The sequence below is a fragment of the Euphorbia lathyris genome, chromosome 2, assembly GCF_963576675.1.
Source record: "Euphorbia lathyris chromosome 2, ddEupLath1.1, whole genome shotgun sequence".
Classification (NCBI taxonomy): Eukaryota; Viridiplantae; Streptophyta; class Magnoliopsida; order Malpighiales; family Euphorbiaceae; genus Euphorbia; species Euphorbia lathyris.
The window spans coordinates 68,329,214-68,352,027 of record NC_088911.1 but is presented as its reverse complement, the minus strand read 5'-3'; the positions used below and the strand labels follow the sequence as shown (position 1 = coordinate 68,352,027).

The 22,814-nt window shown below is 37.0% G+C and overlaps 1 protein-coding gene across 3 annotated transcripts; it reads right to left on the bottom strand.

Annotated features, from left to right (window-relative positions):
• Window positions 1-438: 438 nt before the first annotated feature.
• Window positions 439-21,018, bottom strand: LOC136218533 (fanconi-associated nuclease 1 homolog). Of its 3 annotated transcripts, none has more exons than XM_066005465.1 (15): window positions 20,797-21,018; window positions 20,531-20,708; window positions 19,715-20,154; window positions 19,519-19,623; window positions 17,041-17,305; window positions 16,881-16,943; window positions 13,046-13,120; window positions 12,831-12,949; window positions 3,411-3,487; window positions 3,233-3,320; window positions 2,992-3,132; window positions 2,697-2,920; window positions 2,097-2,370; window positions 1,637-1,870; window positions 439-1,164 (listed from the first exon to the last, which is right to left on the bottom strand). In XM_066005465.1, exons 1-15 carry the CDS (start codon window positions 20,887-20,889, stop codon window positions 718-720), a joined length of 2,823 nt encoding a protein of 940 aa, XP_065861537.1. In that variant the 5' UTR covers window positions 20,890-21,018; the 3' UTR covers window positions 439-717. The 3 variants fall into 3 exon arrangements, with proteins under 3 accessions (XP_065861537.1, XP_065861539.1, XP_065861538.1); XM_066005467.1 differs by having other exon boundaries at window positions 2,992-3,105; XM_066005466.1 differs by having other exon boundaries at window positions 12,831-12,943.
• Window positions 21,019-22,814: the final 1,796 nt, after the last annotated feature.

Here is a 22,814-nt window from a genome sequence, read left to right as displayed (position 1 = left end):
AACAGAAGAAAGGAGCTTATGTCATGGCGGTAAAATTAATTACTAAATGTTTTAATTGTAATTCGTTTAGCTGATGTGGTAGCTCAGATTTGTTATTTTGTTCTTCACTTTCTGTCGGTACAAATACATTGTAAGATATTTAGTTTCTTTCTTAATGGAAGTACAAGTATAATTGGTTCCATTAGATATGAACGTTTTGGTTCAATGAAGAACCCCTTATAGAATGGGATAAAATTCAGAAAGAAAAAAAAAAAATACTAGATCTATCAAATAGAAACCGAACCCCTTAAGGTAGAGGAAGAAAAAAAATGCATTGTCCCCTCCCCTCTTATTCGGTTAATCTCCAATAGTCTTATTGGGGACTATTGGAGAAAGGAATATGGTTGCTCATACTTGAGAATGACTATGCTTCCACTCATGTCCGACTCACATCTTTCATTAGCATAATTGACAATTTTTACCCTTGCACATTTAAAACATAAAACTAGACATCATGCTACATATCGTCAAGTTATTGATGTGAACAGAAACATTTTGCTCACTATCATCTCTACATGACTATACCTCAAACTACAAGGCTTCTTCACTTAAGGTACCTTCTAATGATTAATTACTGGCTTCCAATGGCAGTGTCTATGTTCTCTAGTTTACGGACACAATTCAACAAATTATTTGCAAATGCTATCTACATCAATCTTCAATGCAAAGCGGATGAAGTCAAGAGTCTAATGGCATAGGGATCACCTTACAAACTTCCGTCTTGAAGCCACAATCCATTAACAGTAACATGCATGCATGCTGCTGTTCGGAGAGACGATCTTTGGGGCCTTTAACTTCAACAAGCTTCGCTTCGCCTCTGTATTCTTCATGGAAGCGCCACACCAACAAATCTGGCATGCCACGGGACCAACTTCCATAATCTTGGGCAAGATATCGGCATAGTGAGGCCAAACAACGTCCGCCAATGCAGCTCACAGCAGCCCGAAGTTCAGAAAGAGAATGTCGACCCCAGTTAACCCCCCTACAAGATATTCCTGAGTGTAGTTCCCATGACATGATCAAAATCTCCTCACCCAAGCCATCATGAATCCTTCTCAACTGAGATTCTATAAGGCTTTCTCTGGCTGGATAGAAGCCATCTGTCTCCAAATCCAAGGGACCACTCTGCAAAATGAAATATTTTTTCTCGTATGAATTTCTTAAAACCTATTTTTACAAGAAAGATGAGTTCACTCGTAGTAATACTAGAAAAAGAACTTTCTTTTCCACCAATGAGATTTTTCCATTAGCTTTCACACAAGCCAACTAGCCAATGAATACAAGGTTATCTCTTTCGCTTTGATGAGCATTTATCTTGACACACTAGCTCGAAATCCACTGTCATCCCAAGGATTAATCATGGGAACCGTGGTTACTTCTTCGATTAATTTCTTCAACATTACTTGGTGTCTAAAATTTGTCTGCTGAAATTTAGCTTCTTTCTCCTGGTGTGTGTATTCACTATTTTCTCTTATCTTTCTCAATAAGTTGGCTATGAATTCATACAAGAAGTGCTTGTTTCATCTATGCATGGAACTTCTAGATAGAAAATGAGCTGAAAAAGATAAGAGCTTTATAGATTAAATGTAATGCGTACCTGAAATCTATTGCGGAAGACATTTGGTACATCAGAAAATATAACGTCCCACATGAGAAGACCAAATATTGTCATCCAAATGCCACTCTCAGAATGAACACCACACCATCCACCTCCTTCTCCAGCATAATACTGCAAGGCTAGCTGTTCAACTCCACACTGCTCGCCATCTTCTCCATAGAATCTGCTTTTCTTCCCAATTTCACAGTTCAAAGGTCGCCCCTGGATATGAACCTGTTTGAAAGCCATAGACAAAGAAGGTTGCAGGTGTCACATGAAAAATAATTTAATTGCATCCGTTTAATGCTTCAAATTAGAAGTTTTATGCGCATCCTAGATCCAAAAGCCCATACAAAGCCCGCTATCCACTTGTATCACAATCTTACTCTCTGATTTTCAAGATTTCACCACGTATTCCAGCCTTCGGACAAACTTCTAAGAAATGGAATAAAAAAGCTACCTCTTTGATCTTCCTTGTTATGGAATCTTTGAAGCTGGGAGCTTTCCAGCGCCTTGGAGGTTTTCCTAGGCGAAGAACTCGCTTTTGCAATGCCACTTTTGAACCAGCACGTATCCATGGATCCAACAATCCATCTTCAGCAACTGAGAGGCTTTCATTGGAGCAGCCCATGTGTTCCAGATCAATTGACAATCTGAGTGTCCAATAACCTCTCCTTCCATCACAAGGAAAGCAATCAAGCAATTGCTTCAGCAAATTGATAGCATCTTTATATCTGAATTGAGGACATAGTTCATTCAGGAATTTCCCTTTGCTACAGAAAATTTACCAGCTTACTTGAAATGCATTTCTCTAAACTGAGCAGTAAAATATCTAGAAAAAAAAAATCAAATAACCAAGGCGTGTTAATTTATTTTTCTGAATAAACAATAAGATCATTTGTATTAAAATTCAATTATAGCTGAGAAGAAAATACAAAAATGAGATCTTCGCTAAGGGATCCCTTTTCAAATTGTAAAATCATATAAGACAAGTTTTAGGGCATGCCCATTGCTCAGCACTCAAGATTTTTAGCAAAGAATAATTTTTTATATTTCATACCTGCACTCACGCTCAAGAAAAGATATTCCAAGAAGGATCACTTTCGAGTATACCCAAGATGCCGAAAAATATTTAAAAATAGTTGCTGATTCAAAGGCCTTTGACTCTGTTGCTTTTGCATTAGAGCTGGATAATCGTGAGTTGGCTATCTTTGTGCAGACTAACACCGAATCGTTATTGTTTTTCTCAAGAGACTCATCCATGATTTGTGCAACTTCAACTGCCTAATACTTGAGAATTAGATATGGTGAAAAAAGCAAATGGTTATCAGTGTTTCTATATAGAGACATAGAACCTCTTCATAAGCAAGCAGGTTATTTCGAGTCGAGAAGATCTGTTCTGATATAATGCAGCGATAGGTTGGAAATGTTACTATCCCTAAATCAACCAGTAGAAATGCTGATAGATCCTGCATTCCATTCAGGAAGAAAAGTCTCTGCACATGAAAGGAAATTTAAAGAATAGCTTGATGTAAAGCAGAGTAATATTTTGTCTGGTTCCTGTTGGTTGTTACTGTAGGACTAAGAGAAAAGTACCTCAGCTCGCCAAATAAGGGAGTCAGCTTTTGAGGATATTTTAATACACACTCCCGTTCTATCAAATACTGAAGACGGTAGGAATGAGCTGCATATTAGAAACTAAAATGAAAATTGAAGTACATATACTCGTTATGAATGCCAATAGGAGAAGTTAACTTATATCAATAAGACTGACTTGTGCAATAATCCATTTTGATAGGTAGATAAAATAAATGTGATAAGATCCTGCTTCCGTGTATTGCAGATGCCATTCTGAACATAAACAAAAGCAAAAACATTTTTTTCAGAGGCCTCATCCAAGAAAGGAGAATTACTAGTATCACAGAGCACTAGGTAATAGATTCTTTACTTTAAGCATTTTAATTCAGATGAACTATATGAATCTATGATGTTTAAAGGAAATGAAAAAATAGCATAGCACCCTACATAGAAAGCAAATCCCTAAATGTCAAACACGAAACAAGAAAAATATACATGTGCAATAATAACAAGAAATTAAAGGAATCACACAAGTTATAAAATCCAAATAAATTTATATAAAAAAATGTGTAGAGATAAGAAATTTCATATGTAAATAAATAAAATATAAATTTATAAGTTTCTTCTTTTAACTAACAATCCCCATGCTTGGTTGCTGGGTTTACTGTTTATGACAAATTCTTCTAGGATTTAGAAAGCCAACAATGAGTTTCTTTGACAACAAAACCAAAGAGAACTCCACAAAATTGAAAGAAGAAACAACATACAGCAAAAGGGAAAGTAGAGATGAATATTATGAATCATGAATGATTAATGATGTAAATTGCTGTAAATGATAGCTGTAAATAGGCTTAATCTTAGGGCTTAATATTAGGAATAATCTATGTAACAGACCATGTAATACACTAGAATACATGGGATACCATGTAGATTAAGAGTCTACATGAATATATTAAACTTAAGATGAATACACATATTTATACAAGGTTTTCCCTACAATAAAGAAAACATAGTGGCCTACTAGCAGCCCTATAGCTGTCAGAGAAGCCTAAGCATGATCTAGTAGCAGCCTAAGCATGTTATACATTTATTACATTGACTTATTATGTAACAATCTATGAAATCTTTCCTAGTTTAGAAAGCCTTTTTCATCGATAACACAATATATTTTCTCCATTCTCTCTCTAAACTACATGGTATCAGAGTTGCCTGGTGAGCAACTTCTTTCCTGTTCATTTTTTCCCCTCCATTTTCAGTTTGCTTAGAGAGCAGACTTTTGGGGATCTAGCGTTCCAGTGTTTCACCGCAACCCCCACCCGCAACCCCCAATAAGCCCTTGTTCCGATCAGCTTGCCCCTCAAATCTGGCGATCAACGGAGCCGCGAGTAGCCTTCACGCGACGCCATCAATTCTGTCACCTCTCCCACGCACGAGCGCATGTCACCACCGTTTACAATTGTGCTTGGTTTGCTTTTGCTGGAAGTTATCACTTCAAAATGATCGTGATCACTCAGTTTAGTACTATTTGTAGTTTGGGAATTATTGGACTTTTATTTGCTCAAGTTTTTGTCTATATGTCAAACGAGAAGAAAGAGGCCGATATTGTTGTGGTCACTAATGTTATTCCTGTCATATCCAAAATAACCAATCACAAATTGACTGGTCCAAATTTCTTGGATTGGTCCAAAACTGTGAGAACTTATGTACGCAGTATTAAGAAGGCTCGACACTGGACTGATAATCCAAAACTTGATGACTCAGATTGGTAGGAGGATGATGCTAGTCTGGTTCTTCAGATTCGAAACTCGATTGACAAAGATATCGTTAGTCTATTCAATCACTGTGAGTATTTCAAAGAACTGATGGTATTTGCAATTCCCGTATTTTTGGAAAATATGATATTTCTTTTATCTGTAAGAAATTTTTATCACGCTGACCGAAAGAGTCAACCTGTTCAGGCTTACTTCATGCATTTTAAGAAAATGTCAGAAGAGTTGAATGATTTGTTGCCTTTTAGCACTGATGTTAAAGTGCAGCGTACTCAACAGGAGCAAATGGTTGTGATAAGTTTTTTGGTTGGACTTAAACTCGAATATGATGTTGTTACGTCTCAAATTCTCTCCACTGATAAAATTCCTAGTATGAATGAGGCTCTCACTCATATTGTGCAAAGTGAAGTCTCTTCTTCAGTTCCAGCACCTAGTGCTCTTGTCAATCACAAAACTGGATCTAATGCCTCTTATTAGGGTCCGAATAAAGGAGGTAAAAAAAGTTCGGATGAGAGAGGCAAAGTTGTTTGCTACTATTGCCATGAGTCTGGTCACACCAAATGCACTTACTACAAACTCCAAAACAAGTCACAAAAGAATCGGTTTCCTCATCTTGCAACTATTGATGCCCCAACTCCTTCTGGTTCAATACACTTTCTGCGAAAGAGTTTGCTAGGTACCCAGAACCATTAGTTTGAAGAACTCTTCTCCGTCAATCATTGTTATTGTTGAGTTAGGTAACTCAAATAAGTGTCTCCTTTCATCATCTTCAAAATGAGTCATTGATTCTGGTGCCAAGCAAAGTCTTTTTCTCATTCTAAGACTTTTCTGCACATGTTACATGTAACCCTGGCTGACAAAACAAATTCTTTTGTCATTGAATCTAGCACTATTAATCCAATTCCTTCGCTCTCTATTTCATTTGTCCTAAATGTACCTCATTTTGCTTTTAATTTGATATATGTGAGTAAACTTACTCGATCCTTGAAATGTTCTATCTTATTTTTTTTCCTGATTATTATCTATTTCAGGATCTTTTGACGAAGAAGATTATTGGTAAAGGACGATAATTTGGAGGTCTCTACGTATTGGATACTAAGGTTACTAGACCTACTACTTGTTCTAGTGTCTCCACTCCTTTTGAAGAGCATTGACGGTTAGGACATCCATCTCTACATCTTTTGAAGAAATCGCATCCTCGGTTTTTGAATTTATTTACTTTATGTTGTGAGTCTTGTCCGTTTGCAAAACTCTATCGCTTATCTTCTTCCCCACATTTGGGGTCCATGCGTTGTAGTGTCTAAACTTGGTTTCAACTATTTTGTTATTTTTGTGGATGCTTATTCTAAAACAACTTGGCCATACTTGATAAAAAAAATATTGTGAATCATTTTCTCTGTTTATTGCTTTATGTGGTGAAATTAAAACCCAATTTTATGTTTCAATTCATATTTTGACAAGTGAAAATGCGAAAGACTGCTTTTCTAGACCATTTTCAAACTTTTATGCTCCAAAATGGTATTCTTCACCAATCTTCATGTGTTGATACACCCTCTCAAAATGGGGGTAAGTTGCACCGAAAGTCAATAAAGTTTGGGGTGTATTTCACAAAGGTCACTGAACTTCATTTTCTTTCACTAAAGTCTTGAACTTTCCTTTTTATTTCGACAAAGTCCTTTCAGCCAATTCAGACAGAAAAACCCACCGAAATGACGTACTTTTACGCATGACATGGTAGATACAGTCCTTACAAATTTGCTCCACAATTAATAGTTTGGAATGACCCAACATTTAATACAAGGCTCTAATACCATGTAAACAAAGGTCTAACTCACCCCAAAAGGCACCTCTAACGGGAGAGGATTGTCTCGCATATATAAAGAGCCATATAAATCCCTAATTAAACAATGTGAGATATTTAACATAAGCAAAAGGGAAAAGAGACAATATAATGCCTAATGGATCGCCATTTTGTTTTAAAAGTGGCAAGGAACCAATTAAACTAAAAGCTTAAGCTGATAGTGAAGGCCCAATAATAGCTTTTATTATTATCTTTGACACACTCACGCACCCGAAGTCCTCTGGCTTGAAGCGTGTTGATACAGACGCTTTTATTGGAAGGCATTATCAAAGAAAGAAGAAATCTTCAACCTAATTACTTTCCTATTCCATAATTTAAATTTGTTTCCTTTTGTTATTTCAGATGATATTTTGTTTCCTTTAATTGTTAGTCTTGATTCCTATAACTTAAGGGGTGATATAATTAATTGTTAGTCTTGATTCCTATAATTTAGGGGGTCATATAATTATCCCTATAATTTAGGATCTAAAATTCTCTTGTATCTGTAGCCTATAAATAAAGGCTTTTCTATTCAATAAAATATCAATTTCATTCTCTCAAATTCAGTATTAGAAAGGGGCTCTATCAAAGACGAGTCTGCCTTGACCAATTCAATATAGATTCAAAGAAGAGTTCTTTTGTGTCTAGACATGTGGCTAGATCCTATGTCAAGGTTCGTAACAACTTGGTATCAGAGCTTGGCGTCATGGGTGACACGCAAAATTTGTCGTCAAGCTGGATGCTTTTATGGAACAAATGCCATCTCGTCAATGTGCACTGGAGGAACAAATTGCATAATTAATTATCAATTTCAGTTCGGGAAAAAGAGAAGGGATCCAACGGCAATAATATAGAGGGACAAAACAATGGAATTCATGGCAGCAGCGGAAACTCAGGTTTAGGTGGCAGACCTGAATCACAGTCAGGAGGATCTGTGGTACCTCATTATTCCAAGATGGAATTTCCAACCTATGATGGCATTGATAACCATTTCCAACCTATGATGGCATTGATAACCCTTTAGGGTGGCTGAAAAGGTGCGAGAAATTCTTCATCAATCAAAAAACTGCTCAAGGAGATAAGGTGGGCCTAGTTGCATTCCATCTATTGGGTGAGGCCCAAATGGGGTTTGATCAAATTGAGCAGGAGGCAAAACTAAATTGGGGCCGATTTAAGGAGTGTTGTCACGTGAGATTTGGGCCAGCTATGAGTAATAATCTCTTGGGAGAATTAGCCAAATTCAAACAGTCCGGTTTAGTCGGATAGTATCAAAGAGAATTCCAATCATTATTGGCTCGAACTTCAAAACTTCTTCCTCACCAAAAAGTGGATCTTTTTACCGCTGGGTTGAAAGAACTACTCCGGATTGATGTTGAGTTGCAACAGTCACGTAACCTCGGAATTGGACTTGAGTATGCTTGGACATTAGAACATAACCAAAGAATCTCACAATCAACCTTAGCCTCACGATCGAACACAAACAGGTCCATCCCTAAATCTAACAGAAGCGAAACTGCTATCTCCACTAGCAAGAACATGGGTACAAAAGATGGGGAACAAATTGTCAAATCAATGGGACGTGATAGTAAATTGCGCTCTTCCACGCCATTTTTCAAGAAACTGACACGAATAGAAATATCTGAAAGGTGGGGCAAAGGATTGTGCTATAATTGTGATGAATCTTATACACAGGGACATAAATGCAAATGGTTATTCCGGATTGAGGTAGTCGATTCAGATAATGAAGAGGAAGAGACGACAGGAGATCTTGAGATTTCTCTAAATACCATTAGCGGAACTTGAGATTTCTCTAAATACCATTAGCGGAACCTGCAATTCTCCTACCATGCAGATACTAGCAAAAATATCAAGTGTTAGTGTTTCAGTAGGCAGCACTCACAACTTTCTTCTTGAGGGCTTGCTTCCAAGTTTGGGACTAAAGATTTGGAAATGACCAAGGCTGCAAGTCTCAGTGGCAAATGAAGAGCATGTTTCAAGAATGGGAATCTGCAAGTTAGTATCTCTTCAGGTTGCAGACGCTATTTTCCAGGCTGATTTTTATAATATACCATTGGAGGGATTCAACGTGGTTTTGGGAGTCAAATGGTTGTGTACTCTTGGACCTATTCTGTGAGACTTTAGCTCCTTAACTATGAAATATAACCTTAATGGAAAGAAGATTTTATGGCGAGGACAACCTCCTATGGCAAAACCCCGACTCAGTTTGATGCAAACGCAAAATTCAGCCAAGACTCAGTTAGATCACTACTTACTGAATTTGCATATTTGTTTTCGGAACCTTCGAGGTTACCTCCTTGTCGCGAAAGTGATCATCACATACCCCTAAAACCCAGGACAGGACCAATTGTAGTTCGACCTTACCGGTACCCTCATTTCCAAAAGGATGAGATTGAGAAACAGTGTGTGCAAATGTTACAGCATGGGGGTTATTCGATCTAGTAGATCCACATTCTCTTCCCTGGTCCTTTTAGTTAAGAAGCACGATGGGTCATGGCGTTTTTGTGTGGATTACCACGAGTTCAATGTATGATGCACTGTTAAGGCTGAATTTCCAATACCGGTAGTGGATGAGTTGCTGGATGAACTTCATGGAGCACAATATTTTACAAAGTTAGATAGATCGAGTTTTTTTCAAATCAGGATGGCACCACCGGATGTGGAGAAGACAACCTCTAGAACTCATCATCCGCACTTTGAATTCCTAACCATGCCCTTTGGACTCACTAATGCCCCGTCAACCTTTCAAAGTTTGATGAACGAAGTTTTTCAAGGACATATGTTTAAGTTTGTCTTGGTTTTCTTTGATGATATTTTAATTTACAATAAAACATGGGTTGAGCACATGCAACATGTCAGAACAGTTTTTGAACTCCTACACACTAACATGTTATTCTTGAAGAAGTCCAAATGTCTCTTTGGTGAGTTACGGGTGATCTATCTTGGACATGTCATCCATGGGGCTGGAGTTGAAGTTGATATCACAAAGATTAAGGTTGTTACCGATTGGCCAACTCTAGAATCCACCAAGGCTCCAAGGGGTTTTCTCGGCCGAGTACTACAGAAAATTCATAAGAAATTATGGGTTGGTTGTTGCTCCTTCAACCTGTCTTTTAAAGAAGAATACCTTTGTGTGGAGCGCTGAAGCTGATGTTGCTTTCCACCAATTGAAGACCTCTCTCTTAACAGCTCTTGTTTTGCAATTGCCTAATTTTGAAGAAGGGCTTGTAGTGGATTTGGGGCTGTTTTACAACACGCACGCCATCCTATTGCTTTCTATAGTCGAAAGATTGCGGAACGTCACCTTCAATTAGCTGTATATGAGCAAGCATTGATCGGATTAGCCAGGTAGTTTCTCACTAGCGTCCCTACTTATGGGGGACACACTTCCTCATTCACTTTCCCACAACAAGATTGGATCATTGAACTGATGGGATTTTATTTATTTTCGAGTTGAATTTAAGGCTGGAAAATTAAACAAGGCAACTGATGCCTTATCCAGACGTTCTGATGACTCTCCCCAACTCATGGTAGTCTCTTTTCCTCAAGCTGCAATTTTTGATACTATTCTTGATACTATTCAACAAGAATTAACCACCTCTCAAGAATTGTTACAGCAACGACAACGCATTGAGCAAGGGGAGTTAGGGATGGATTGGGAGGTGCGAGATGATCTCATCTTCTTTAAAAGGAAGGTATATCTTTTGCCTGCATCATCCATTATCTCCACCGCTATTTCAGTTATGCATGATATGGCTCATGAAGGGGGACAAAAAACCATACAACGCCTCCATCATGATTTTTACTAGAAGGTATGAAGCGTGCTGTCTTGGAATTTGTGCAGAATTGTTTGTTTGCCAACGCCATAAATGGCGAAACTTGCAACCTGCAGGACTACTTCAACCTCTTGTTGTCCCGCAAAAAAATTGGGCGGATATCTCTATGGACTTTGTAGAGGGCTTACCTACAGTTCGAGGGAAGTCAATGCTATTGGTGGTGGTAGATCGGTTTATGAAGTATGCTCATTTTATACCATTGGCCCATCCATTTACAGCTATCTAAGTGTCTGCTATGTTCTTTGCTGAGGTATTTCGTCTCCATGGATTGCCTGAATCGATAGTCTCAGATCGCGACAAGGTTTTTCTTAGCATGTTTTGGAAGGAGCTATTTCGCCATAGTGGTTCTAAACTAGCTTTCTCTTCTGCTTATCATCCTCATTCTGATGGTCAAAGAGAGGTGGTTAATTGAACAATTGAGATGTACTTGTCTTGCGATGTCTCACTAGCAACTAGACCTGGGCATAGGCCGGGCTGGGCCGGGCTCGGGCCAGGCCTATCGGGCTTTTATGTAAAAGTACTCGGTCAAGCCCAACCCAACCCATTATAAGTTTAGGCGGGCTCGGGCCGGACTGGGCTCGGGCTTACAAATCAAATCCCAAGCCCAGCCCATATATACCCACCTAAATATACCCACCTAAATATATATACATATTTTTTTTTTTTGAAACACTATACATAATTTTTAATTATAAAAGATAAAATTTATATTTAAAAGTAAATAATTAATATATAAATTAATTAGTTAATATTAATAGACGGGCCGGGCTAGACCGGCCCTTGCTATTTTAATCAATCCCAAGCCCGCCCAAAAAATAGGCGGGCTTTAGCGGACCTGGGCCTAAGCTTAATTTATACTGTCCAAGCCCGGCTCAAGGGACACGGGCCTGGGCGGGTACCCGGTCTCATGGACAGGTCTACTAACGACCAATCGCAACACGGTGGGTGGATTGGATACCTTGGGCTGAGTATTGCTATAATACTCACACTTCTCTTGACACTACCCCTTTCCAACTAGTATATGGTAGAGAACCACCTCGTCTTCTTTCTTATTCAGCAGGGTCTGCACAAGTTGAAGGACACTTACGATTCTAATCATAGAGAGTTGGCTTTTGCAATTGGGGATTGGGTCTGGTTGCGGCTTCAACCTTACCGCCAGCTAACAATATCAGACAAAAGTATCATAAGCTTCTTCCAAAATATTTTAGCCATTTTAGAATCCTAGCCAAAGTGGGGTTCGTTGCTTACAAGCTTGAACTTCATGTGTCTTTGCTCAAGGCATATAAAGGGCCCCCGGCAGCTATTATGGAGAACCTACCACCTAATTGTGATGGAAAAGCTTTGCCACCCCCACACTCTATCCTCCATGGCAGGCTCAATCGACGTCAACGCGAGCTGCTCGTACAATGGGTGAAGATGCAACATGGGAGCCATTAGAACACTTTCAAGAAGCTTATCAAGAGTTTGAGCTTGAGGACAAGCTCAAATCGAGTTAGGGAGTGATGATACAGACGCCTTTATTGGAAGGCATTACCAAAGAAAGAAGAAATCTTCAGCCTAATTACTTTCCTATTCCAGAATTTAAATTTGTTTCCTTTTTCAGATGTTATTTTGTTTCCTTTAATTGTTAGTCTTGATTCCTATAACTTAGGGGTGATATCATTAACTGTTAGTCTTAGTTCCTATAATTTAGGGGTAATATAATTATCCCTCTAATTTAGGATCTAGAATTCTCTTGTATCTGCAGCCTATAAATAAAGGCTTTTCTATTCAATAAGATATCAATTTTCACTCTCTCAAATTCAGTATTAGAAAGGGGCTCTGTCAAAGATGAGTCTGCCTTTGCCAATTCAATATAGATTCGAAGAATAGAGTTCTTTTATGTCTAGACTTGTGACTAGATCCTAGCTAAGGTTCGTAACACGTGTACAACACAAGCTCATCTAACCCTGCGTTGAAATTTAATCAACAAATGGGGTTGCTAGAATTCGAACCCACCTCCACTTGATCTAAAAGTCTCTAATATCATGTCACGAACCAATTAAACTAAAAGCAAGAAAGATTTTATTATTATATCTAACAAAAGAAATACTTTAAAAGATCGAACATAATAATCAAAATACAATAAGGCTATAAATATGATTCATGCAAACCTTGTTGAATGTCAATGCAATTTCACGCAGCTCAGAGACTGTGAGCAAATTCAAGATCTCTTCCAAGTCCTTGTTTTGCAATTCTTTTGCCTCTTCAAAACAACTAACATAACCTATTGCTAGAGTGACGTGCCAACCAAATCAATCATTTGACTACAAAAGATTTTATTGAAGAATATAGCACAAGAACAAACAATGCCTAATCACTAAATTACCAGAGAGGTCTTTGACTGCTTTCTTAAGATCCGAAACTTCTTCGTATGAAATAGCAGACATCCGGAACCATGGTCCTAAGGAAGGAACACCAATATATTAAGAATTTACAAAAGGAAAAAAATAAATTCCAAACAACATTGAAGACGTGTTAGTGTGTAATTAGAATATCGCAACATAAACAAATAATGCAACCAGAAACAATATAAAATTCAATTGGCATAAACTGAAAATTCTAATGCCACGTATTGTAGTATAAATCATATGAAATTGTTAGCGATATTTTCGTAATAATGTTAATTCCAACCTTGTCACGTGTGGTTTGGGTGCGGGCGTGACAGAGAAATTAATTCTCAATTAATGTGAACAATTAAGTTTATGATTGCGCGTCAAAACTTGAAATCTTAATCGAAACGATTAGCGAGGGACGCAAGGATTGAAAAAGTCCCTCGTGCGTACCTAGCGCCGTTATAGAGACTTTGCTAGATTATTTAAAGCTATTGCGTATCAGGCTGCTGCAAATAAGTAAAGTATGAGTAAAAGGGCGGCCCGGTCGCATTACGCGTCCCCGCTGAGCGAGGGTCCGGGGAGGGGTCCCACCACTAGGGTGTACTGGGGGCAAGCCTTCCCCTGCCAATTTATTTGGCAAGAGGCCGCTCCTAAGACTCGAACCCGTGACCTCTTGGTCACACGACAACAACGTTTACCGTTGCGCCAAGGCTCGCCCTCAAGTAAAGTATGAGTAAGTAAAGAAAAATGAAAGTGCGAAATTGACACAAAATTTGGTGAAATAAGGGTATTTTATTGATGTAAAAGGATCTGAATACAGATGTTCAAAGGCAAATAATTACAATCGAAATCATTTCTATATCAACATATAGCTAAACCGATTGCCAAGTTGAGTGTAAACAAATCAATAATATGAGCAGGAATTGAATTGCAATAATTACAATAGAGGAAATCAAATTGGAAATTCACACGACAAACTCGGAGCCACAATTAGCTATCTCGAGGAGGCGTTGATCTACTGCTGACTTTGGATCCACGATCACTACAAGTACTTTAAACAGACGACAACGAGCGGGGCTGGCTTCGTCTGCGGTTTTCTGATTTGAATTGAACGGATTGAAAACGGAAAGAGTAACTGAATTTGGGCAGATTTGGGCCAGAATTTAGTCTAACTTTAGATGGCTCGTATGGGAGCTTTAGGACATGGAATCGAGTAAAACAAAAGGCTTAAGTGAAATCTAGGAAGTCAAGGATGAGTTTATGTAAAACTTGGGGACAGAAAAGAGCTGGAAAGGCTCGGGAATGTAAAAACAAAAAAGGTGGGCAGAATATATAAAAGTTGGGCAGAATATGTAAACTGATTTAGGGTGCAAAGAATAGCTCGTAAAAAGGGTTTCCGAACACGTAATCAGGCAAAACAAAAGGCTAAAGCGAAATTTAGGATGTCAGGAACGAGTGTGTATAAAAATCGAGAGCAAAATGGGCTTAACAGGGTCGGAAACAGGAACACAAAGTGACTGGTCAGAAGGTGTAAAAAACCAGACAGACGATGATTTTTGTGAACTTTAAACGGTGGAATTGTTAACTTTTGGGCAAAGGATAGATAATTGAATGTAAAGAACTTAAAAACGGGTTGCCAAAGACCTGAATTAAGGCTAAAAAGAACTTGGAAAATGAAGTTAGAGCTGGAAAGTAAGAAGAACAAAGCATAAAGTCTAGAGAGAATCTGGCACTAGTGTAGGTGATTTTGGATTGTTGTATCAGTTTGGTGCTTGTTGGTGTGTCCCGATCGTCCCGTTTTGGCGAACCGTTTTGTCGCCATGTGGCTTCTTCTTACGTATTTTTGGAGAGTCGTTTTACACTTCACACGGCGTGTGATTTAAGTCACGCGTCATGTGAATTGTTTGATTTTCAGCATAAACTTTTAATTTCCACCCATACGACGTGTTGCTGTTCCACACGTAGTGTTAGTGGATTTTACCTTAATTGTAACAAACACCTATAACTCACACGGCGTGTAGGCTAGCCACACGTGTGAATTAAAATTTATTGAACTTTACTCTAAATTTATTATATGCTTTTTTATTTACATAAAATCAAAAATAAAATTTTTATTTTATGGGACAACAGAAAGATATTGGATATGACAAATAACAATCACCATATGCACAAATACATAAAGAATAAACATCATCCCACTACATAGAAGTTGAAGTAACAAGCCATATGTGATTAATTTAGAAGCACCACAAGCACAATTTAACCTTCAAAAGTAAGATCCACGTGAGCAAGTTAACCAGTTAACAGTTTCTGAGAGCTTGACAATGTAAGATCCATATAAAACCAATTCAAAGAGCTATGCATACCATCTTGCTAAAATGCTTAGCCCGTGCTAAAGTTAACAATTACGTTGTAAACTTTAAGTCTCTGGAAAAGAAAATATATACAATATTCGAGCTCTAAAGGCCACAACGGGTCAAAACATCAAAATCATCCTAGTAGATATCACAACTTGAGAAAAACTTGAACAAGTGAGGGATTATTATAATTGGAATGGCAAAGAAGGGATTGCAATGTTTAAAGGTCCTGAAATTTTGCCCCTTTTATAATCAAGTATGAACCTTTTCAAGATAGTGCAAAATGAGAATTTTGATACTTTGGGGGACTGCAATTCGACAAAATTGGAAGCTAGGAACTAATTTGAACCTCTTCCCGATAGAGAGAGCGAGAGAGCAAAGCTAATTATTGGTACCTATAGCATAAATAATAACTTCTAGTTTATTTAACATAACACAAGACATGTTACCCCCTAATGTCATGGTGAAGAAACCAGCTAGCTGATGAAAATACAACTTCCAAAGATGTTAAGTTTGAAGGTAGCTGTAGCCTGTATCCTTTTTCTTTTTAGAGCAATATATTTTGTTTCCCCGTGAATTTCTATTAAATGCAAAATACAGTGTTTTATATGGTTATCATACCGACAACATAGGTTGAGAATAATTCTTTCTAAAATCTTCTAACTTGCACTTGAAGCAAACTCACTTAAAAAAATCATGAGCCAAGTTTCCAATGGGCCGATACCTTTCAATTTGTCAACACATACAAAGTCCTTCAACAAATATAGCATCAATCTCATAGCAAAAGGCATGTAGCATATAGCTCTAGCAGCTTTATAGCCTCTAGAGACTAAGCTAGGAGGTAAATAGTTGTTTCAAGAAAAAATTATTCTCCCATACACATTAGCATCAGGACGTCTACTTAAAATATTAGAACATCAACCTATAATTATTCTTCTTTCTATAACATTAAAATATCTACTTTTGGAAATAGCAATATTCAAATTTATTGCCAACACTTCAGCCTGTCTGGAAACTTTTAGCTTGAATTTATTCTAATTCTGTCAACACATATAGTGTAGACTTATTTACTCCTATAAGTTCACTTTGAATCAGCTTCTTCCTATTCAACTTTCGTTGCCCAAGAACTTTAAGCTTCTATGATTTCTCTTCACCAATAAAATAATGACTTCAAAATTATCATCCAATATGACTTCAAGTATTTCACTCCTCTTCAAGACTTTTACATTCTTAATTGCCTCCCTTGTATTCTAACTATTGTCAAGGTAAATGATAAAAAAGAATATGAAAGTGTCTAATAGAAGTATACATGTCATTTGCAATCCCAAGTAATAAAGACATGCAAACCCATTTGCACTCTATCATCCTGAGTGAAGTAAAAAATTTACTTTGAAAACAGAATAAAGCTCAGAAGAACTGGAAAAAATTGGACAAGAAAAATTCAAAGCAAAGAATGATAGTCATCAATAACCTTTGCGTGCATAAAGCCGAACAAAAAGCTTTTGACTGTCATCTGAAAGAGATTTGAATGACTCTGTTAACAAATAATAACAAAATATTGTTACAACCTGCCAGTAAAGAAATTAAGCATACAGAGCAAAAATATCAAAAGCAGGCAGTTAAGTTATTACCTATGAAATTTTTCTCATTATTGGTGAAAAGGTGAGAGTTGCTTCTTAAAACTTCTTGAATTAACAAGCAAAAGTTCTGAAGATATGTTGTTGTTTTTCTTGGATGATGCTTTCCAGACTCAACTACATGAAGGACATTCTTCCATAAAAATGTCAAAGGCTCAATTCCATTATGGTCTGCACTACCATGTGATATTTCTTCGCAACATGCAATTTGAATTGGGACAGGATCGAGAGAAAGTTTTGGAAGGGAAGTCACATGTCCCTGTAATGAATCCCACTAAAACTATATAATATTGAAAATATGAATGTTACTATTAATTGTTTCCAATATAAACTAAATGGAAATAAAATATGACAAGTGCAAACATAGAATTGTCACAAATGAAGCCTTGAAAACAAGCTCAAAAGAAGGGTTAAATGCATTGACGGTCACTCAACTTTGCCTAAAATTTCACTATGATCACTAAACTTTAATTTGTGACAAGAAAATAGCTGAAGTCTTATCTTATTTCAATAAAGTCACTTTGGGCAACTGTTCTGGTGATTTTAATACCAGAATGCTGACTCGAATGCTTTACGACACAAACATAAGGCTATATCAATGCCACATGGAATCATAGATTAAAAGTTTATTATTTTTTGTTGAGTCATAAGTTAATTGATTCCACGTTGCAAAATAGTTTTCACACATGGAGCTGACATGGCATTATGTTTCTATCATAAACCATCCAAGTTACCATTTTGCATTGAATCGCCTGAAAAATTGCAAAATGACTTTATTGAAACAAAAAAAAAAAAAACTATAATTACTTAACTAAAACAGATTGAAGTTTGGTGACCACGTTGAAACATTAGACAAAATTGAGTGGCCCAAATGTTTAACCCTTAAATATGTTTAACCCAAAAATTTTCCTTTTGAACAAGCATGACTGCTAGTTCTCTTTGTGAATACAAATATTTAGGTGCTAATCAAAATTTTCGAGTTTAGTGCCTGTTAAGTTCAGGTTCTCCACCATAGCATCGACTGAATTGCATACAAAAGAATATTTCATAGCACCTAATTTTTCAGCAGAGATGTATTAACCCTAAGGTAGATGACCCATAGCAAAGAAAATACAAAAAAAATAAATAAATAAAATAAAATCAACAGAGAAAATCAACACAAAGATATTGAGTCAACATATGAAAGTTACTCCCTAAAGTTTGTTAAATACATTGCAGTTAAGTCCCTGACATAGAGATATTAAATTTGCAGAACATTTCAGTTCCTGATAATTCAAATTATGATACACCTTACACCATGAAGTTCGGACAGTTACCTATATTTATCCCCGAAATTATGTATTTAAGTTTTTATAGAACACATAAGTCCCTCAAAATAGTACATGTTAGGTAAATATTATAATAAGAACTAAACTCAAATTTTTTGAAACAATCAGGACTTGAGAACAAAGATTTAAGTCAAGGTGCCAATTATAAATTCACAGAAATGAACCATATCAGATCGTACCTCACAAAATCATGCAACATTACATGAATTTAAATTTTAAATTGTGTATAGAAAAATGACTTCTTTTCAACAATGATATGTTTAACTATATACAAGGTATATTCTAAATATTTAAAATAACTATTTTAGAATAAAGTATCATTTTTCAAGTCATAATTGACATGTAAGTCTTAATGAAAAAAAAACACTTTTTCCAGTTTCAATAAGAAAGTTGTATAAATTTTAAATTATAAGTAGTTGATGCACTACAAGCAGCTCCTTCTTTTGTAAAAAAAAAACAAAATAATGTTGCAATATCCATAAAAACAATTAAAAGGAATAGGAACTGGAACTGGAACTGGATTAATATTTATGTCAAAATTGTGAGAATTATCAAGATAGTGACCGTAAATCAAAATTTGTTCTCAAAGGAAAGCTATTGAAAAAATAAGGGGCCATTGGAGTAGTTAAACAAAAGAAGAAAGCTACTCAGCCCTGCCTAAGTAGGCTTTCCGCATTGTCTACATTCTCATCAACCTTTCATTCTCTTCGTTTTGTTTTTTTTCCTCCTACCAATAATTTCGTTTTGTCATCTGAAAGAACTGGAGAGTATCATCTATAGCGAGTGGCATGCACCATCACCAGCAGAGAAGCTGTGATTTCAAATCAGCACCACATCCTGCATTAACCAGCCACTTCTCTAGTACAGGATGCAACAATGATACTTAAATTCATTCTTAGGTACTTTCAAGTCATGATTAAGAACTTTTCACAAGTCAATTTTTGATGTAAGTACAGGCATATAACCTATAATCAAACTCCTCAAACATCCATACTAGGAGGGTTTTGTTGCATGTGTTTGCCTTTTCTGAATCCCTCAAATGCATAATGCAAGAGAAATTTGGGATGCATGTATGTAAGCAAAGAAACTGATGCATAGAAGTCCAGCTGAAAAAAAAAAATCTGCAGCCTTGCAATATTTTTACCTCGAACCTTAGACAGTACTTCTCAATTAAAGGAGACAAATGTTGGGCCAACTCTCGTGGAAGAAAGCCGAGCACTTTACAGTGAGTAGAATCTGCCAAAAGAACCTGGCATAAAAGGATCATGCAACTTCTAAAAATGTTCAATTATTTGCTAGCAATTGAAATCCAAGGAAAACAAAAGTAAGTGGAAACAAACCTTGATAGCATTTGGGTCCCTAGCATTATTTGGGTCTCTCAAAAGAGAGATTTTCGCTCCAAGATTTAAGTCCTTCTGAACACTAAATCTACGTCCAACTGTGAAAGTTTCAAGAATCACCCCTGCTAAGTCATCTATATTAGTGACTGCATCACATCTGAGCACCTCATCTTTCAAGGGTAACGAAGGGAGATCAACTTGACAGCTGATACCATCCCCTTCAACTTGATTGTTGGTCTTATCCAGTGGTTTCCCAGTTGAACTAGTTATCCCTCTTGAGGATACTTTACAAATATTACTCTCATTTTCCTCATCAATGCCAGAGTCTTTGGAGTTAATGAAATTTTTCTGTACAGGACTGCTTGTTTGGGAGCAAAAATTCAGGTCAAGAAGGGTACGCTGGGTCAATTTTCGTTTCTTTCCACTCAACAGGCATGAATCTGGAAACCATTATAGATTAGCTAGAATCAGAATTGCTGATGAAGAAATTATGTTTGAATTAGACAATCAACTTGAGTCTTTGTGTTTAAAATGTAGTAAGACATTTTATTCTTTTACCTGACAGGAATGAATATTGAAACAATTAAAATGATCATGATTAGCTAGAAATGGAAATTCTTGTAATTGAAGGGTGCTTAATTTTTGCAATCAAATCAACTCAGCTCTGTGCATTCAACAAGTAGTGATTCAAGGTTATAGAGGTTATTTGTGACCAGTACAAGGTGAAGCTGTGAGATACGTATTGTACAGCCAAAAAGAAATTCTGCTTTCCGCATTCATTTATGTCATTCAAAGATTATCCACAGAAAAGCATACCCAGATGAGAGTTAATCGTCCTATCTTCCCCACCAACTCTACTCCCACATACAGGGCAAGTTACCCACTGTCGGGTAGATATTTCAGGCATCCTTCTTTCATCTTCCCCAGAAATCAGATCATCAATTTTATTCTCTGACGTTTTCTCTTCAACCCCCACACAAATAACTTCTTCACCCTGAACAGCGTAAGGAAAAGAGCTCAAAAGACGCAAGAACAAATCTATATTGCTGATAGCATAAAAATAGCTGGGAGACACAGCAAACCTGGACAGATATAGAAAGCAAAGACTCGCGATTGGGAAGGAATCGCCTTCTTTTCCCAACCAACCTGATCAAGCTCTCCCGTCCTTTTAGCATTTTTTCTTATTAGAGAGCAGTGAAAATGCGGATGAGTGACAAAATCTACAGATGCAATGTAGGAGTAGGCGGTAACCACAAATTCGCGCCTTTCCCACCTGCGACGGAATTTTTCAAGTAAAAAAACTCTTTTGGACAGCAAAGTTTGTAAATTTGTTTTAAAATTGATGTTCGCTATATATGGTATTTTTTTACTTAATTTCCAAATAATACTCACTCGATTTCAAAATGGACAATTACAAAACTAGCACCTTTTTGGGGGTTAGTTTTCATTTCTAACACACTTTCAAAATCTCACCAAAACTAACACATTTTATTCACTAATTTCCAACCTTACCCTCATCTCTAACCTTTTAATAACATTGTCTTCCCCCCATTTTTCTCTTTTCGTCCCGCGCGCTCTCTCTCTCTCTGTCTCTCTCTCTCTCTAAAGAACGGAATCAATTTGCAGCTAACGATCAACAATCAATCCAACCCACAGTGTGTGCTTCAAGATTTTATACACAATCATGTAAGTTTTTCATGAATTTACAATATTTAAAGCTTCATCCTATTCATTGTTGATGTATCGGTTTGTTTCTTTGAAACCCAATGTATATCGTTGTTGTCGTCTATTCATGCTATTCATGTTCGTGCGAAACCCTAAAATGAGTGACATCAATTGTAAGAAGATGCATTTGATTTGGAACTTCAATCTGCGATTTTCTCGACAGTGTCGATTATTGTCGATACTGTCGATATGAATGTCGATACTGTCGATATGAATGTCGATACAAGATTCATATCGACATTTAGAGATGTGTGATTTTCCATTCTAAATCATAAAATTCAAACACAAAGCACATAAAACATAAGCATAATTTTTATATTATATATTAAAAAGGAAAGAAATACATAAAACATTAAAAAACGAAAAAAACAGAGTAACAAACACGAAACACATAAACAAAAAAAAGAAACAAACACAGAACAACTAATATAAGTACGTAAACATTAAAAACAAAACAAAAAAAACACAATTATTGATACTCAGGACCCATTAACACCTCAGCGTAGTCCTTCTTGGACTTCTCCAAGTCCCGCTTGAGACGCCTTACTGTCCTCCTGAGCCGCCTGTTTTGGGCCATGACTGACTCCAGAAGGTCAGAGGTCTCTTCTGCAGCCCAAGACATGGTTTGTGCCATGCCCCTCATGAACCTGACGATTTCATCCGTGTCTCCATCACGGAACGAGAGGATGAAAGAAGCCATGAGTTCTTCGAACTCAGGCATAGGATGAGGTGGTGGTGGTGGTGGTGGTGGCGACTGTGGTGATCCCGGTGGTGACGCTGCCATTTTTGGATAAACTTGAGAACTGAAGAGTTTACTAGAATGAATAATAAAGTATGAATAGGTAATGAGTCTATTTATAGATGAAGGAATTGTAATATGCATGGGGAATCTCAACAGACTATAGGGTGATATTCGAATAAGAGTGACATTCGAAGAAGAGTGAAAGTCAAATTAATCATTACCTGCATTTAATGCTCACTAATAGAGTATTCCAGAAAAACGTCTATTCATATTCCGTCGATATACGTCGATATATAATCCGTATCGACATTCAAACCGACAATACTTTGCAGATACGTGCCGATAGGTGTCGAAATCTATGTTGTATCGGCATATATCGACGTATTTAATGCTTAGCCTGATAGTCAAAGTCATCATTACATGCATTTAAGGCACCGCTTAACAGATCATTCTAGAAAAATGGCTATTCAGATTCCGTCGATATACGTCGATACATGAGCCGTATCGACGTATATGCGCCGATATGTGTCTATATGCAAGTTGCATCGACATATATCGGCATATCTCATAGTTTGAAGTGTGAATACCAATAATATATAATTTTCGTTAACTTTCTTCGTTTAGTTACAATAA